This window comes from Vicugna pacos, chromosome 5 (genome assembly GCF_048564905.1).
Source record: "Vicugna pacos chromosome 5, VicPac4, whole genome shotgun sequence".
NCBI classification, from domain to species: Eukaryota; Metazoa; Chordata; class Mammalia; order Artiodactyla; family Camelidae; genus Vicugna; species Vicugna pacos.
The window spans coordinates 44,551,749-44,568,449 of NC_132991.1; the positions used below are offsets into that span (position 1 = coordinate 44,551,749).

Genomic DNA, 16,701 nt, shown 5'->3' on the forward strand with positions numbered 1-16,701 from the left:
AAGAACAGGATCAAATATTACTTGAGTTCTACATCGCCATACATTTTTGGTCTAGCATATATAATGGTACAGTCTCAACACATGTTACATATGCCATACAATACACTGATAAATGAACAATTGAAAGTCTATTAACTAAAAAAAAGAGAGAGAGAGAGATCTTGACAAATCATTGACTTAAAACAGTTTTTTGATTAACCTACTTTGCCACAAAGCACAGGCCAAATGAGATAAACTCTTCATTTTGAAAATTTGTCAGGCTTATAACAAACAGCCTGTGATATTTCTGTTGTCCTCACCTCATCTCCCTCTTCATGGCTTCTATTGTCTCCTTTTGCTACTGCATACTTCTGATGTAGCAAATTTGGGTCATGACAGTGTGTGGGTGAGAGAGGTAAGAGAAGACATAATCCAAGAAATGACAGTTGTAAGGGTAGTAATAGTAAAATCTTAGCCTAACAGCTGGTTGTTATAATTATACCAGTCTAACACATAAGAATTTATTTATTATGCTCCAGTTTTATTAACTTGGGGAGCAGGAAAAAGCAGAATCCTAGTGAATATTATTGTTCTTTTTTTTAACTAATGGAAAATGTAGCTCATCAAAATTTGAGAAACAATGAACAAAGAAAAAATAAACCTATTTCCCTACACTCAGAACAATAATGCTTTACTTCTATGAACTTGCATACATAATTCCATTACACATAGATATATCAGCCCTATCAACCAGGAATATTTTGCTGTTCACAAAACAATGATTTTTGGGGCCATACTATTTGTGAGTTTAGAGAGTTAATGCCACAGGTATAAATTTTACAAAGGGGAGCTTTCAACTGTATTCTAAAATTCAAAATTAAATATTCTCTGCAGTCTTCAAGTAGCTCAAATGACCCTGAATTCAAGTGACCTCCAAATCCTACCAAAATCAAATTATACCAGTAACAGAATAATCTAGATATCAGCCTTTGACTATACCCTTTTTGTGAAACTCTGCTTTAAACTCCCATGGGACCAGTCTCCCTAGCTCCTCCTTCTCCTTCCACTTCAGTTGCAGATATCATTTATAAATCAGTCCCTTATTTCTTGTTTTGTCTCTTTTATAATTAACCTCCCTAACCGAAAGATTCATCCACCATCTGTATGAATTTGTATCATCCTGACTTTAACTCATTGGGACACATTTATTTAGCAGTCAAACTTTAACTCCTCTCCCCCATGATTCCCAAAAATAGATGACTTACAAATTAACATCTATGTTAAAAACGTCAGATTCACTACTCCTTTCTTTCCTTTCATCTTTAATATAAAATTCAATGGATTCATCCCTTACAAAGTCCCTGGTATTGTCCTTCCTTTTCATTTTCCCAGCCATCAGTCACTCCAGGTCATTACCTCCCACATGAATTATTTCAATAGCCTCTTAGCTGATTGCCCTACCTACTTCCAATCTCTCCACACTTTATCCAACATACACAAAGAGCTGCCAGAATTCACCACTTAAATTTGCCAACTCAGAAACACTCAGGGCCTTCAAACTGTTTCAAATCCAAACTCCTTGGCCAAATGTTCTAGGTAGTCACAGTGCAAAGGTACTTCTTTTCCCATCAGCTAAATAACCAGATTTTTATTTTCTTTAACTTCTTAACAAACTTGGCTGCCATTAGACCCTTACATACCTCTAGCTTTCAAAAAGTCACCCCATTTCAAAAGCCCACAAGTGGTACCGTATAAGGGGTTAAGAATATGGGTTCTATAGTTTGATTGGATTCCAGTCTCTACCACTAATGAACTAAGTGACGTTAACCAAGTCATTTAACTTCATCTATTTTCAGGGACAATAACCCTACCTCCTAAGGTTGCTATGAAAATATAATGACCCTTACAGGACCAGGTCAATGCCCAGCACACTGCAGAATGATCAGTAAGTGATAGCCACTGTCATTGTTATTACATGGCCACTCTGATCTAGACAAGCCAATTGGGTTGTCTTACTAGAGGCTATGCATTTGCCTTTACTATTCTTGACTCCCTCAACTACAAACTGCTACTGATGAAATGGGTCTTAAAGAGGAGCTAGCCATATGTTCAAGCCTTGGCTCAATCCTCCCCTTTAATTATTAAATAACTTAGTGTCTACTACTAAACTAAGTACAAGTGCATATACGGCACACAGCAAATAACCCTCAGCAAATAAGTATCTGTTGGGTAAATATGTTAAGTTGTTAAACGAATACTAGTTAGTATGTGTTTCTGCCTATTATCTCTAAAATATTAACAAAGCACATGCATCTAGAACAAAACTGTTTTTAAACAATGCCCTATAGCTTCAAGTAACTACAGTCTGAAGCATTTCAGACAGAAACTTAAAAATCCAACATGTTATTTGCTAACTGCTCTCACATTGATTCAACTAACTATATTGTATCTTTCTACCTGCTATGTCTTCCCGAAGGTAAGTGTCTACGTTCTATCTGCCCCTCATCAATAATTCTTGGGTAAATGTTTATAGTTAGTGCTAAATGCATAGTTACGAATCCCACAAATTTTCAATATAAAAATAAGGACATCATCAAAATAATGTGTAAAAAGTTAAGACTTTAAAGTTTTCAAAAAGCTAGACATAGTCCCAGCTCTCTTTATACTATCATCCTCCCCTGCCCCCAAAAACCAAATCCAAACAGTATCACAAATTTTTTTCCAGAGGATTTTTAAAGCTGAAAAGACTTCAATTTCCATTCCCATATGTCCAGTTGAGTCCCATATGAGAAGACGTAGCCCAGGAAGGCCAGTAAGTAGCCTACAGGCACAACAACCAGATAGAGGCAGGACTAGGAATTGAACCAGGGTTCCTGACATCTAGGTCAGGGCTCTTTCCACTATGTCATGCATCATTTCAACTGATTTCTTCCATGCCTACTTCATCTAGAAAATAAAATTAACTGTATCACATGAACTCACAAAATTGAGTATATGGTATGGTTAATATGGGCATATTTTTGGTTATTTTCAAGAACACTTGTGAGGAAAAAAGGATTCAAGCCATGTATAGAGGACTTATATTATAATTACTTTTGTTCTGGAAATGATGCCTCCATTTATCAGATTTTATAAAATTTAAGATTCTCATTTTCACTAATTGGTCATCTACGCAGCCTTCTCCCCAACAATAGCTTAAGCAATCCACATGTCTCAGATAAAAATGTTATCTATTCCAGGCTGATCTGCATATGTTAGAATCCGTTCCTAATATAGAATCATGGACTTCTGGAGTTGGAAGGAACCTTGTAAATCACCTCTCATTTTACAGAGGAAACTAATATCCAGCAGGGACCTTTCCAAGGTCAAAGTTTCTATACAAGAACCAGGTCCAGAATGGAAAGTTCTTACAAGAAGATTTCAGAGAAAGACAATACTTAGTGGAATAGTTTAACTTGTCTCCCTTTACATGTACTTCTTAAGCATAATTTCCTACATACACAACTTTTAAAATTTAAAAAAAGAAAGCAAAGCAAAAAACAAAGCCAATTTTTTTAAGTCCACAGCCTAGTCACTCACTGATTCTAAAAACTTAGCAGAAGTTAAGGTGGATCCTTGTAAGAATCACAGACAGTAACATTTTGTACAAAACCCCCGAAGCCTACACATATAATATAAACAGAGGGAGAAAAGACACGCACAAATTAAGAATAGCTATAATATTCTTATCTTTGTAACAAATTACATTGAGAATTGCTTATAAGTAGGAAAACTTTACAAACACAAAGCAGCTTTCAAGGAAGAAAGAACTTTAATCATCATACCTATCAAGTGTACAAGAGTATCAATACATTTTGAATTTTTTTGGATCAAAATGCTTAAAGGAAGCTGGGAATTCTTTTTAGTGGTTTTTTTTTTTAACATGTCTTAAGTCATGTTAAAAAAAACAATAATTTGAAGAAAATCTTTTATCAAACATTAGTAAGAGAATAAACTATATTGTCTATTGTCATCTTCCTAAGAATATATGAAAATAGAACATTCCTGAAAGTTAAAGCCTGAAAACTACTACATTTACACCTTTTTCGCCCCCAAAGAAAAAGCACACCAGATAAGCTTATTTACCTGTAGGAATATGTTTCTTAACTCATGAGGATCACCTCGCTTGGTTGTCTGCACCTGTAAGGAAAAAAAAAGCCAGTTAATGCTTCACTAGAGATCACGTAATCTCTTCAGATTATAGTTCACAGATGCTAACAATCAATGCTCTTATCTTTTATAAGGGCATTTAGTTAAAAACAAACAGAAAGAACTAACACTGATAACAACTGTCAAATTGGAGAGACACGTGTGAAGAGCCTAAGCTATAGTAAATCTACCAGATAGGTTTCCTCTGGACTGGAAAGGGAAAGCCGTGAGGATCAATCTCTTACTTTACTCCACATCAACTAGCAACACAGACAGCAACCACCCACCTTCAAATCAAGAAGAGAGCAAGAGTAGAAACAACAGGAAAGTTGAAACACCCAAATTAATCGCCTAGCCTACTGGCCTTTCTTCCCAATGGAAAGCAATCCAGAATATAATTATTTCCACGCCCCCCTCTTTCTCCACCCAACTTAAAATAATGAAAGCTGCTACGTTTCCAAATAATTTGGACATCCTGCCACCTGCAGTGCAAATGCCAACCATTGCTCCCCGCTCCAGAGGCCCCAAATTACTCATTACTCTCCCCCTCCCCCACCGCAGCGCACAGATGCCTTAGGTATCCCCGGCTATACTTGCCACTTCCTCCCACTCCCTTTCTGATGTCCTCCAACTCCGGTCTCATATTCCCGGGTCTCTAGGGCAGGATACTACTCTTCTTTCACCGACCTGTGGTCCTCCCAAGCCCCTCCAACTCACAATCCCTCCTCCTTCCCCTCCCCCAGCCGGGCATCCTCTCCCTCCGGTCCAAGCCCCGCACAGCTCTCTCTGGAGCCCCAGGACACGCTATCAAAGAACCAGGCAAAGAAGTAAATGGGAAGAGGTGAGGGGCTGCAAGCAGGGTCCCCAAAATGTCTCTTATGCAATAAAGGCAGCAGCAGAGAGTTAGAGTCACCTTGACCGCCATGCTGTGCTCGGAAGCCGGGGACGAGCGAGTGAACGAGCAGGGCCGAGCTGTCAGGGCGCGCGCGCGCGCCGCCTCCCCGGCCGCGCCCGCCCTCCCGTTCGCCGGCGCCGCGCGCGTCTCTACGCAAATGAGCCTGGAGCGGGCAGGGCCGAGAGAAGGCCTCGCGCCCCGGCCAGAAAGAGCTGGCCCGCCACGCCCAGGAGAGGGACTCGCCTCCCAGGGGAAGACTGGAGTCCCAGCCCGTGGGATTCCGATGCGCCGCGTGGTTGCCAACAGCTGAGTCGCCGCCAGGAAAGCCCTAGGTTTCTTAAGGCCTCTTAGTGGGTGTGGCTTTGGGCGCCGACTTCAGCCAAAGTCGTTTTCCCCTGAGACTTAAAGGAACACTTGGGGACTAGACTGAGCAAGATTTCGAAGGATCAAAGAACATGTTTTAATAATGTTAATAAATGAATTGATGGCAACGGCAAATACTGACAAAAAAAAAAACAAAACACTGGGATTTACTCACTCTGGGGAAAACTTAAGTAAACCTAACTTGAGGAATAGGCCCTTAAATTGACATAGGTTGCATACGCTTAGTATACTTGCGTTCCGTGTACTATTTATTAGTAGACTCCACATTCTTAATCACCCAAATTCCTTCGTGCAATGAGGTTGAGCACAAATGCCTAGGGGAAAAAAATCCGTTTGCTTCCACAGGGCTGGCACTGAATCCTGGCCCAACTTGCTCTACATAAACATTTCCGGCTCCACCTAAAGTAGTAGCTCTAGTTTGAACCAAAATGTCTCCAAAGCTGAGCCTTGCCATTATAACTATACTGAGCCCAATATTGAGTCATTCAACAAACATTTGCTGGGTATCTATTATATGCCAGATACAGTCTTGCTTATAAAGACTACAAAATGAATAACATATAGTCCCTACCGTGTAGGAGTTTACATACAGTCAGTGCTTCCCCACCAACTCAGACCCTAAGTGAATTTTTTTTTTGCTTGCGTCTTTAAACCAAGCATACTCCCTGTTTGGAAAAACAAAAAACAAAACAAAAAAACCTCTAAAATTTCTCTTAATCTTAATCTCATTTAGTGCTATAGTCGCTCTCCACCATCTTTTACATTCCAATGTTGACTCTCACAGGAGGCTTCCCTTTTCTTCAGTCTCACTAATCATAATATTTGTGTTAAGTACGGCAAGTGGAAATCGTTGGTAAGGAATGATATATTACTAGTACTCCTAAAATGTGCTTTTTTGCCACAGTTGATTTAACTGTCTGCCACCATTACATCTTTCTTAAGTCTTTCAGCAATGTGAATGGACATAAAGATTTACAAATTCATATTTTGTTCTACTAGCACCTTAAGTCCCTAATACTCTACTCTTGTCTTATTTTATTAAGTTTCTCTAAGTAGGTATCTCAAGATGTTTATTTTATGTTACTTTCCAAAGGAAGGATGTCTATTTGTAGCCCAAAGTCTCTCAGTTTGAATAAAAGTACATAAGGGTAAGGAAGGCATTTATGTAAAATGAAGAGATTATTTTCTATTGGAACACATTGTTGTTGACCAAATCCGTAATGTTGGAGTGAAAATTTAGGGTCAGACTGGCCATTCCTAGAGAGGAAGAAAACACTACATTTAAACAGAGCCCACTATAATAATTCATAGGTATAGGTGCCAGGCCACAATAAAAATTATCTTGAATAAAAAGCTGATCTTTGAGCAAGCTCAAGGATTTCACTGGTGCCAATCTAGTTGCAATGGGGATGATATAATAATTTAAAACTGACGCTGCCATATACAGAAGTTAGAAGAGCTCAGCTACCCTAAATAAAAATGAATTTTACTATATTTTCACCCATCCAAATATAACAAACAATAAAATAAAAGTATTAGAAGGATGTACTCTAGGATGAACTAAGTACTGAAAGGAATACAAAAGCATATGAGTTAGAGCATCTATCCTGAAAAATTTTGCATTCTGTCATTCTGTTATAATGATTGGCTAATAGTATTATTAGATGTTAAAACAAATTAAAACTTACTTTTGCCTCAAATGTAGATGATCACGATTGAGGGAAAATTTATAGTTAATGGGATATCAAAAGACAAATGTGTCAAATAAGGTTTATGATATATTTGGGAAAAGATGGTAGAACTAATTCAAAACTTTTCACAATTTTTAAAAATAAAATGCCAATATAGTAATTTATAACTCTTTAAACTGCAAACTCTATTTGTAAACAAGAAATAATTTTAAAACCGTGGAACAACTATAAGTTGAAAACTTGATAATTAAGAGTCTAAAAAGAATGAAATTTCAGAAAGCAAAGTTGGAAGTTAAAGGCTAACAGACTAGTTGCAAATGTATTGTCACTAACAGTCACTTTTTAGAGTTGGTTTCATAAAAGATTTAATATGTAGCTTGACTGAGCTGGGAATTAAAATCTGTTTGTGAAGTCATTGCCGATGAAAATAATATATTAGCCCTAGATGCAAACATAAAGCATGGGCTTACTAGACTATCCCACAGAAACACGTCTCCAACTCCCAGGCAGCTTACATTGTATTAATTTGAAACCAGCCAGACACTCTGTAGGTGAAAGTTAGAATTATACTAATGCCTAGTGCCCGAATAAACTAAAATGTAGTTATTAAAACAAGAGGCAATTTCCAATGAGCCTGTTCTGCCACAACTCCTGGCCCTCCTTCTATCTTTAGTAACATTTTCTTTCTGTTTATCTTCTAGCCTCTTCTGGTTATTTTACTGACATGAATACATTTTTGTTCCTGTTTCTATATACAACACAGCTATAATGGATGCCATCTTGCAATTAGTAAATCAAGGTGGTATACAAACATTTAGTAAAGCATTAGGATATCACTGACTAATTAAACCAGGAGTGGAGCTCCTCCTAGGTTAAGGGTACATATGCCATCACTATGATGGAGAATAAGCTGGATTTTGTGTCCCCCTCCCCATCAAGATACTCCTTAAAATATGTGAAATAAATAGCATAATGAAATAGATGGCATACATACACAAAGGATATTTGAACATCTGGAATTTTTAAGTGTATGTTGGTTCTGGCCTATACCTAGAATTATAAAATGGTTCTTTATATTTTATTGAAATATTGCAAAACCTACAAATTTTATAAGCTGTATTTTCAACTCCTTCCTTGCTGAGAATCTATTTGGGGAAATGGCAGGCGGTAGGCCTGGGGGAAGTATGAAGGATTAAGTGTCCCAAGTTTGAGCAAATTATGTTCTAGTTGGTAGGCTGACCTGGAAATCAATAAGTCAGAAATTATTATTTCAATCCAAGCCATTTACAGTTAGACACTAGATAAATGACACATTTTAGGACTTCTCTGTGTTGTATAAGTATTACACTCCCTGTAGGAACATTTGCTCTAATTGAAATAAATTCTTATTTTGGTAGAGAGGGAAGAGTGGCATATCAAAAATCAAGATGAAATGGTTGTACTCTTGCAGTTGCATCTTCCTAAACTGCTCTTCATCACAGTCTAAGTCTTATAAATTATGCAGTAGGGATGACAGTAATCTTATTTTTGGACCACAGTCTTCTTTATTCTCTTGTGGAGGCAATAACAACCAGTTTTCTTTTCAATGGATTTGGGGAGGAATTCATGGAATAAGTTGCTCTAGATGTTTAAGGCTATGAGTGCCCTATTACTATATTAGTCATGTACAAGCTAGTATTTAGTGGGAAACCTTATGACTAGATAGAGGATTAAACTAGGTGAGCTTTAATGCTTCTTTTAACATTCTAATGTTATGATTTGGAATGATCCAAATTTTAGTTAACATACATTTTTAAGTGCTTTCTTTTGGTACTAAACTTACTCTTGCAGCTAGAGAAAATATAGGAAAAATAAATAGTATAATTTCCAAAACATGAAGAATATTTTACTATGGCAACTGCTATTATTTTTTTTTAATGAATAAAGCTAAGAGAATGATACCAAAACCTCTGCATATGACAAAGGCCAAGGCAGATTTAAGTAGTAAAGGGGCAAAAACTCTGTAGTTTGTCACATGTTCCCATTCCAATCAAAAGTATATATATATCTGGCAGAACAAATATCCTGCCCAGTCCCTCAGCTGCCCACTCCTACCCAACCCCTGGGGATTTACTTGGATCTGGTTTTTGCCTCTCTTCTACTTAGAGGTCAATAAAGAAGGATGCTTTGGATATGATCCAAAGTAAAGAAAATTTTTTCACTTTAAAAACTGTGCTGGTAGAAAAGCAAAGGCCCCAGAATATCCAAAGCAAACTTGAAAAAGAATAAAGTTGGAGGACTTACACTACCTGGCTTTAAGATTTACTATAAAGCTAAAGAAATCAATATAGTGTGGTACTGGTGGGCAAAAGGATTGATAAATAGATCAATGGGACAGAATAGAGAGCCCAAAAACAGACACAAAATTACAAAGTCATTTGATTGCTAACAAAGGTACCAAAGCAATCCAATGGGCAAGGAGTCTTTTCACCAAGTAATGCTAGACTAGCTAGATATCCATGTTGAAAAATAAATAAACTGCAACCTCTACCTCAAAACATATTCTAAAATTAATTTGAGATGAATCATAGACCTAAATGCAAAAGGCAAAATCATAAAGCTTTTAGTAGAAAATATAAAAGAATATCTTCATGTAAAGGTAAAGGTTTTTCAGTCAGGACACAAAAAGTTAACCGTAAATTAAGAAATTGATAAATTAGATTTCACTAAAGTTAAAAATTTCTACTTATGAAAAAACAGCATTAAGAAAGTGAATAGAAAAGAAAGAAAGAAAGGGAGAGAGAAAGGAAGGAAGGAAGGAAGGAAGAAAAAGAAAGAAAGAAAGAAAGAAAGAAAGAAAGAAAGAAAGAAAGAAAGAAAGAAAGAGAGAAAGAGAGAAAGAAAGAGAAAGAAAGACAAAGAAGAAAGAAAGAAAGAAAGAAAGAAAGAAAGAAAGAAAGAAAGAAAGAAAGAAAGAAAGAAAGAAAGAAAGAAAGAAAGAAAAGGTGAGTAGGTAAGCCACATATAGGAGAAAAATTAGCAAACATCAATATATGACAAAGGATTGATATCCAGGATATAAAGATCTCCTAAAACTCAATGATAAATTAGAAACCTAATTTAAAAATGGGCAAAAGACAGGGGGAGGGTATAATTCAGTGGTAGAGTGCATGCTTAGCATCCACGAGGTCCTGGGTTCAATCCCCAGTATCTCCATTAAAATAAATAAATAACCTAAATAACTCCCCAAGAATGGGCAAAAGACTTGAACACTTCACAAAAGAAGATATACAAACAGCCAATAAGCACATGAAAAACTGTACATAATTAGTCAGCAGGGAAATGCAAATTAAATCACAGTAAAAAGACAGCACTACACACCCACTAGAATGGCTAAAATTAAAAAGACTGAAAACACCAGATGCTGACAAGGATGTGGAACAACCAGAACTCTTATGCACTGCAGTGGAAGTGTAAATGGTATAGTCCACTTTGGGAAAAGATCTAGCAGGTCATTATAAAACTAAAAATACATCTACACTATGACCCAGCACTTCTACCTTTCAGGATTTACCCAAGAGAAATGAAAATATGTGCAGATAAAAAGACTTGTATAAGAATGTTCACAACTGCTTTATTCATAAAAGCCCAAAACTGGAAACATCCCAGTCCTCCATCAGCAGGAGAATGGATAAACAAACTATGATATATTCACAGAATGGAATACTACTCAGCAATAAAAACAGCAAACTACTGATACACACAACAACATGGATGAGTCTTAAAAGTATGATGCTAAATGAAAGTCTTACATGGAATCACATAGTACAAAAGAGCATATGCTATATGATTACATTTATGTAAAGTTTTAGAGCAAACAAAACTAATGTATGATGGGAAAAATAAGAACCATGTTTGTTAGGGAGAGGAACTGACTGGAAAGAAGCATGCAGGAACCATCTGGAGTGATAGTAATAGACTGTGTCTTGCTAGGGGTTAGGTTATAGATGTACGTATTTTCTAAAACTTAGGAAATGTACACTTAAGGCTTATATATTTCATTGTGTATAAACTTTTCCTCAAAAGAAAAAATCTGTGAATAAATATTGAACTCTAGGTAATGACATGAATTATTTAAGGAGAAGAGTACTGGTATATTGAATTTACTTTGAAATCCATAAAAGAAATAAGAAGATTGAGGGATGGCTAGAGATGGATGGATGGATGGATGGGTGGATAGATGAATGGATGGATAGATAGATATGTGATATCTAACTGAGGGGTATTTGGGAATTCACTATAAAAATTCTTTCAACTTTTGTATATGTTTGAAATTTTTCATAATAAAACACTGGGGGAAATTGTGCTGGGTTTTGTGATACTAAAGATAGCTATTCAGTTATGTAATTCTGTTGTTTGACTAGAAATTGTAATGGGACTTGCTTCTTAAACACTGACAAGTCTCTGTGCATTGTTGGAAAGTAGGGAAAAGAAACTGAAAGTGCTTGACAAATAATGTATCTCCAGCATAGGCTGCGAAATCTGTGAAAACTATATTGCATTAAGGGAAAAAATGTTTCCCTTAACATGGGTTCAGACAGTAATTATGTATCATTGGGAGTTGTGTGTGTTTCTATATATGTGTTTGTTTGGTCTAATAGTTACCCACAAGAAAACTAGAGGAAGAACATGTAAGTATATTCTATTGTATCAGTAACATACTGACAGAAACCTTGGAAGGTACCAGACTTGGAATCTGAAGCCTGCCCTGGAACTCTCCTACTGAAACACATGTAGGGTATAAATCTAGACTGAGAAACTCAAGATTTTGATGGGAAATATCCTGCAATGGACTGTTGTGTCCTTGGATTGCCCTATTGGAGGAAGGAAAACTCATCCTAGGATGAAATCAATGTCAGCGAGTAAGGAGCTTCAAAAAACAGGAAGGCAGGTTTGTAGTGGGAAATCTAAGGAAAGGACACATTAAGGAAGAAAGAAACACAAATCTCAAGGCAAGGAAGCTAGGAACTGGGGTAGGCCCAGGAAGAAACTCCTTCTGAAGAATTGCTGTAAAGGAATAATGTAAATTGATTTGCATAAAATTGTACTGACTAGAAGAACAATCAGGAAATTTAAGTTAGAAAGTGGAGAAACAGCATGAAAGAGTTAGACTTTGAAGAGAGTTAGATCTTGTGTAAAGAGACAAATCAAGGAAAAGTGGGCAGAATTGTGGAATGACTGGTCTTTTTTTTGGGGGGGGGCATTCTTTTGATTGGAAGAGGTCAGAAGCTGAGAACACAGAAGGAATCTGAACAAGAACTGTTAAAGATCTCGAAGCTGTACTCTGCATTTTCCATTCCCAGTAGCCCTGACAATAGGATACCACCTTAAGGTAATAAGGACAATATAATAAGGAAAACTACACGAAAATGAAATAAGTAGGAATTAAGAGTTGAGTTATAAGAGGCCTTCACCATGGCACAAGGTCTTTGTGCTTCAAAAGATGTCACAAAGAATAATCAATTTAATGTATAAAAAGAGTTAACTGTAGACTCCACTTCTCAGGAAGCTCCTGGGTAATGCTGACCTGCTGCTTCTTCCCTGACGCTGGTCAAGTCAGAATGGGAAAAAAATCATGAAATAACAGACCTACATTGTCTTGCCTGTATTATCTCTCACTTTCACTGCTTGGAAAGAAGACGGAGGAACAGTCATTGTCTGCTCATCCTGCTCTTCCATCACCCTGGATGGATGGGCTTCCCTGGACTGTTCAGGATGGCGCTGGGTAATAAGCTAGAGAGTTAGCAATTATGTACTTCCTTTAATCATCCCCAACCCTTTGATAAATCATTTTATGTCAACTAGTTTTGTGTTGATGGTGTGGAAGAAAATTAAGGCTCAGTAATGGGAAGTGTAGCCTTCCTCATATCACCCCTTCACTGAGATTCACGTGGCAGTAGCAGCAACATCTTTTCATCAAAGAGTGCGGGCTCAGAGTTCTAGGTAGGGAGCCACAACCAAGTGAGCGTAACCCAAGGCATAACTGAGTGATAATGAGGGGACATGGATCACAGAAAAAAAATAAAATAGCAGCAGATGAGACAAATCCCTCTTTGTTCAAACACACTAGATTACCTTGAAGGGATGGTAGGGCAGTTCATCATATAGAATTCTATATGGCTATGAAGTTCTAATCCATCTCTTCGACATGGTATTGGCTTACAATTGATATCCATCAGCAGGAAATATGAAGGGAACATAATTATCCCTCTCTATAAAGATCATACAATGTACTAAGAAGACAAAACATAGGTAAAACCATTAATTAACAAAGCATATGCTTATCTTTGTGGTAAATTTATGCAATACAGATTTAGAAAAAGAAAGAAAGAAATTCAAGCTGGGTGATATACAGAGGGTTTCATGGAAACCTTAATGTGCCATTCCTTGAATTTACAATTTCTCTGTGTTCCTACCATAGTATGTCATTACCCTATCATTCCTCCTTCATCCACACCCTCAGTCCTAACACTTATCTCAATGCTTGACATTAACTATATAGGTACTAATAAAATGTTTATTGATTATTCCTACCTGGTCACTCTACCATTAGCCATTAGTCCTCTTATATTTCCTAAGACCATTATCAATGCCTTAGTGGCTCAAGCCAGAAAGCCAGGTATCAGATTCTTCCTTACTCCTCACATCCAAATAGCTACCCAGGCCTGTATTTTCCATCCCTTTCAGTCTTTTTAAAATCTCTTCTCTTGATTATAATAGCCTTCATTATGCCTCCTAATTGCTCTCTAAGCCTCCAGTTCTCCACTTTCTCCTGTCACTAAGCTCAAATCCATTCTCCACAGTGCTGTCAGGTGTTTGATCTAAAACAGATATTAAATTTTGTCATTTCCCCATCCTTTAGTGGCTCTCTACTGACTTCAGCATAAAATCCAAGCTCCTCAGTATGGTGAAGAGCAGAAGCTTGCTGATCTGGCCCCTTCCTCTTACATCTTACTACCATACTTATTCCTTTAGTCACACCTTCATGCTATTTCCTTTGCTAGAAATATTTTACTCCACATTTACTACAATGTGTCTATTTTTTTCCCCCACAGTTCAAGAATCTCCTCCTCCAGAAAACAATCCTTAACTCACTTTTTTCACCTGGGGTAGGACCCCCATAATATTTATTACACTGTTTGTATCTACTTCTTTGCTTATTGTCTTTTCCACTGGTGGCTTTCAAACTTTACTGACCCAGACCTATATAGTAAAAAATATATTTTTTATCACAGCCCACGTCACACTGAAATAAAAATTTCATGAAGCAATATTGAACTTTATCACATGCAATGCACTCTGGTATTTACTATTCTATACTGCTCTATTTCTTTTTTTCTAATTCTGGTTTCAACATACTGAATTGATTTCATGACTCATACTTTAAAAATGCTGCAATAGACTGTGAACTCACAGATTCTCGAGCATGGCAGATGTTCAATGTTATTAATTAAGAAAAAGATAAATAAAAAATCTCTGTATTCCTAGCAATTGACACAGGGCTAGGTACATAGCTGTGTTCAATAAAGATGCTTGATAAAAGAACAAATTCACACTTCTGGAGCAGACTATCTTTAGGAATCATCATTTTCCATCCATCATTTCCCTTTTTAAAAATAAGGGTTTCTAGGGGGTGGGTATAGCTCAGTCGTAGAGCACATGCTTAGCGTGCACAAGGTCCTGGGTTCAATCTCCAGTACCTCTGCTAAAAGAAAATAAATAACTACATAAAAATTTTAAAAAGATTAACCACCCCCACCAAAAAAAATTTTTTACAAGATACTATGTATAATTTTACATTACAAAACAGACGTATATGTATTACTAAGACATTATGCTGTACACCAGAAATTGACACACTGTAACTGACTATACTTCAATTAAAATTTTTTTTAATTAAAAAAATAAACAGATACAGAGGCAGGCAAAACTGGAGATGGGATTTTAAAAATTGTTGCATTTGAAGGGCAAAATGAGATAGAGAGGGATGACTGCCAAATGCCAACTGCTAGTTGTCTTCTCAAAAAAGGCGTAGTGTAGTGAAGTCACCAAAGTCAGGATCTGGTTATCAGTACTATAGGTGAGAAAGTATCTTCTATTTAAAAAATTTTTATTTTATTGAGTTATAGTCAGTTTACAGTGTTGTGTCAATTTCCAGTGTAGTGCACAATTTTTCAGTCATACACGAACTTATGTATATTCATTGTCACATTCTTTTTCACCATGAGCTACCATAAGATTTTGTATATATTTCCCTGTGCTATACAGCATAAACTTGTTTATCTAGTCTATATATACCTGTCAGTATCTACAAATTTCAAAATCCCAGTCTGTCCCTTCCCACCTCCCTCCCCCCTGGCAACCACAAGTTTGTATTCTATGTCTATGAGTCTGTTTCTATTTTATATTTAAGTTCATTTGTCTTCTTTTTTTTTTTTTTAGATTCCATATATGGGGAAAGTATCTTCTAAATGTCCCAAAAATCACTTAGGCTAACCAAATTCACAAGATACTTATGAATAACTAATATTAACTAATATTTATTATTCTTTGCTTTTTTCTTAAACTAATATTTATTATTGAGTACTTACTATGTGTCAGACAATATTTTAAGCGCTTTATATGACTCTATCCTCAAAAAAAAACGCTGTGAAGTATGGTTATCTCATGTTATTATCTCCATTTCAAAGATGAGGAAGCTGAGACTGAGAATATTAAGCAACTTTTCCAACTTTATACAGCTAGTAAGTGGTAATAAAAAGGTTAATAAAAGGATTGTAATTAAAATGTTGTGAAAAATCTCTCAGAAAGTAGAACAATACATAAAGAAAGGGAAGCAAAATATTTAAATATAGAGAACTAATCTATTGAAAGAATAAAGAATGCACGCTGTGTAAGAAGAGGTATTAAGAGAATCAAGAGCAGTTAAGGTCAGCTGGAGAAGCAGAGATAACCAAAATACAGAGCATGATTCATTTCTCTTCTATTCCTACTTCTATCCCCCAATACCAGAGGAGTTAGCCTTGAAAAAGAAAGAGGAAAAAATATCCTAGAATCAGATACTCTCCCTGGTCCAATCTTTGGGGGCCTGAAAACAGACAATGAATGAAAAATTGACTATACTCCCTTCCTCATTTCAGGTCCCCTACAGCTACATGTCTGGCTAGCAATGGAGGAGGTTTTAAAACACCAAAGTTTTAAACTTGGCCAAGCTACATTTTGAGTAATTTAAAAGACCAGAAAATAATGGAATCTGTCTGGGGGGAAAAGGTATTCAATACAGCACAATGGGAGCAGTGACTAGAGAAAAATTAAACATTTTATGTTTATACCCCCACCAAGCTCAGATTCCTTAGTAACTTGGTCATATAAAAGTAAAAGTAGCATGTAGTTATGAAATAATGTTAAGTGAATGAATCAGAAGTTGAAAATGTATGTACGCAGCAAGTACAATTGTATGCGTAATCTGAATATATTAAACAAAGCCAGAAGCAGATTGAATTTTCTGTAAATCACAATTTTGCA

General features: G+C 36.5%; 1 protein-coding gene across 4 annotated transcripts in view; it reads right to left on the reverse strand.

The window, feature by feature from the left end:
• The window catches only part of SLC25A12 (solute carrier family 25 member 12), a 98,123-nt gene that overhangs the window by 73,801 nt on the left and 7,621 nt on the right, over nucleotides 1–16,701 (reverse strand). For 2 of the 4 annotated variants that reach the window (XM_072961156.1, XM_072961157.1), the window contains 2 exons: nucleotides 13,252–13,409; nucleotides 4,105–4,158 (listed from right to left, as the gene is read on the reverse strand). Coding sequence is in view for 1 of the 4 variants with exons in the window: in XM_006213948.4 (XP_006214010.1) it covers nucleotides 4,105–4,158; nucleotides 5,081–5,092 (66 nt within the window). In the remaining 3 variants the exon portion in view is untranslated. Of the gene's footprint in view, nucleotides 1–4,104; nucleotides 4,159–5,080; nucleotides 5,199–13,251; nucleotides 13,410–16,701 lie in introns of those variants that run through there. The other 2 variants (XM_006213948.4, XM_072961158.1) reach the window with 2 other exon arrangements.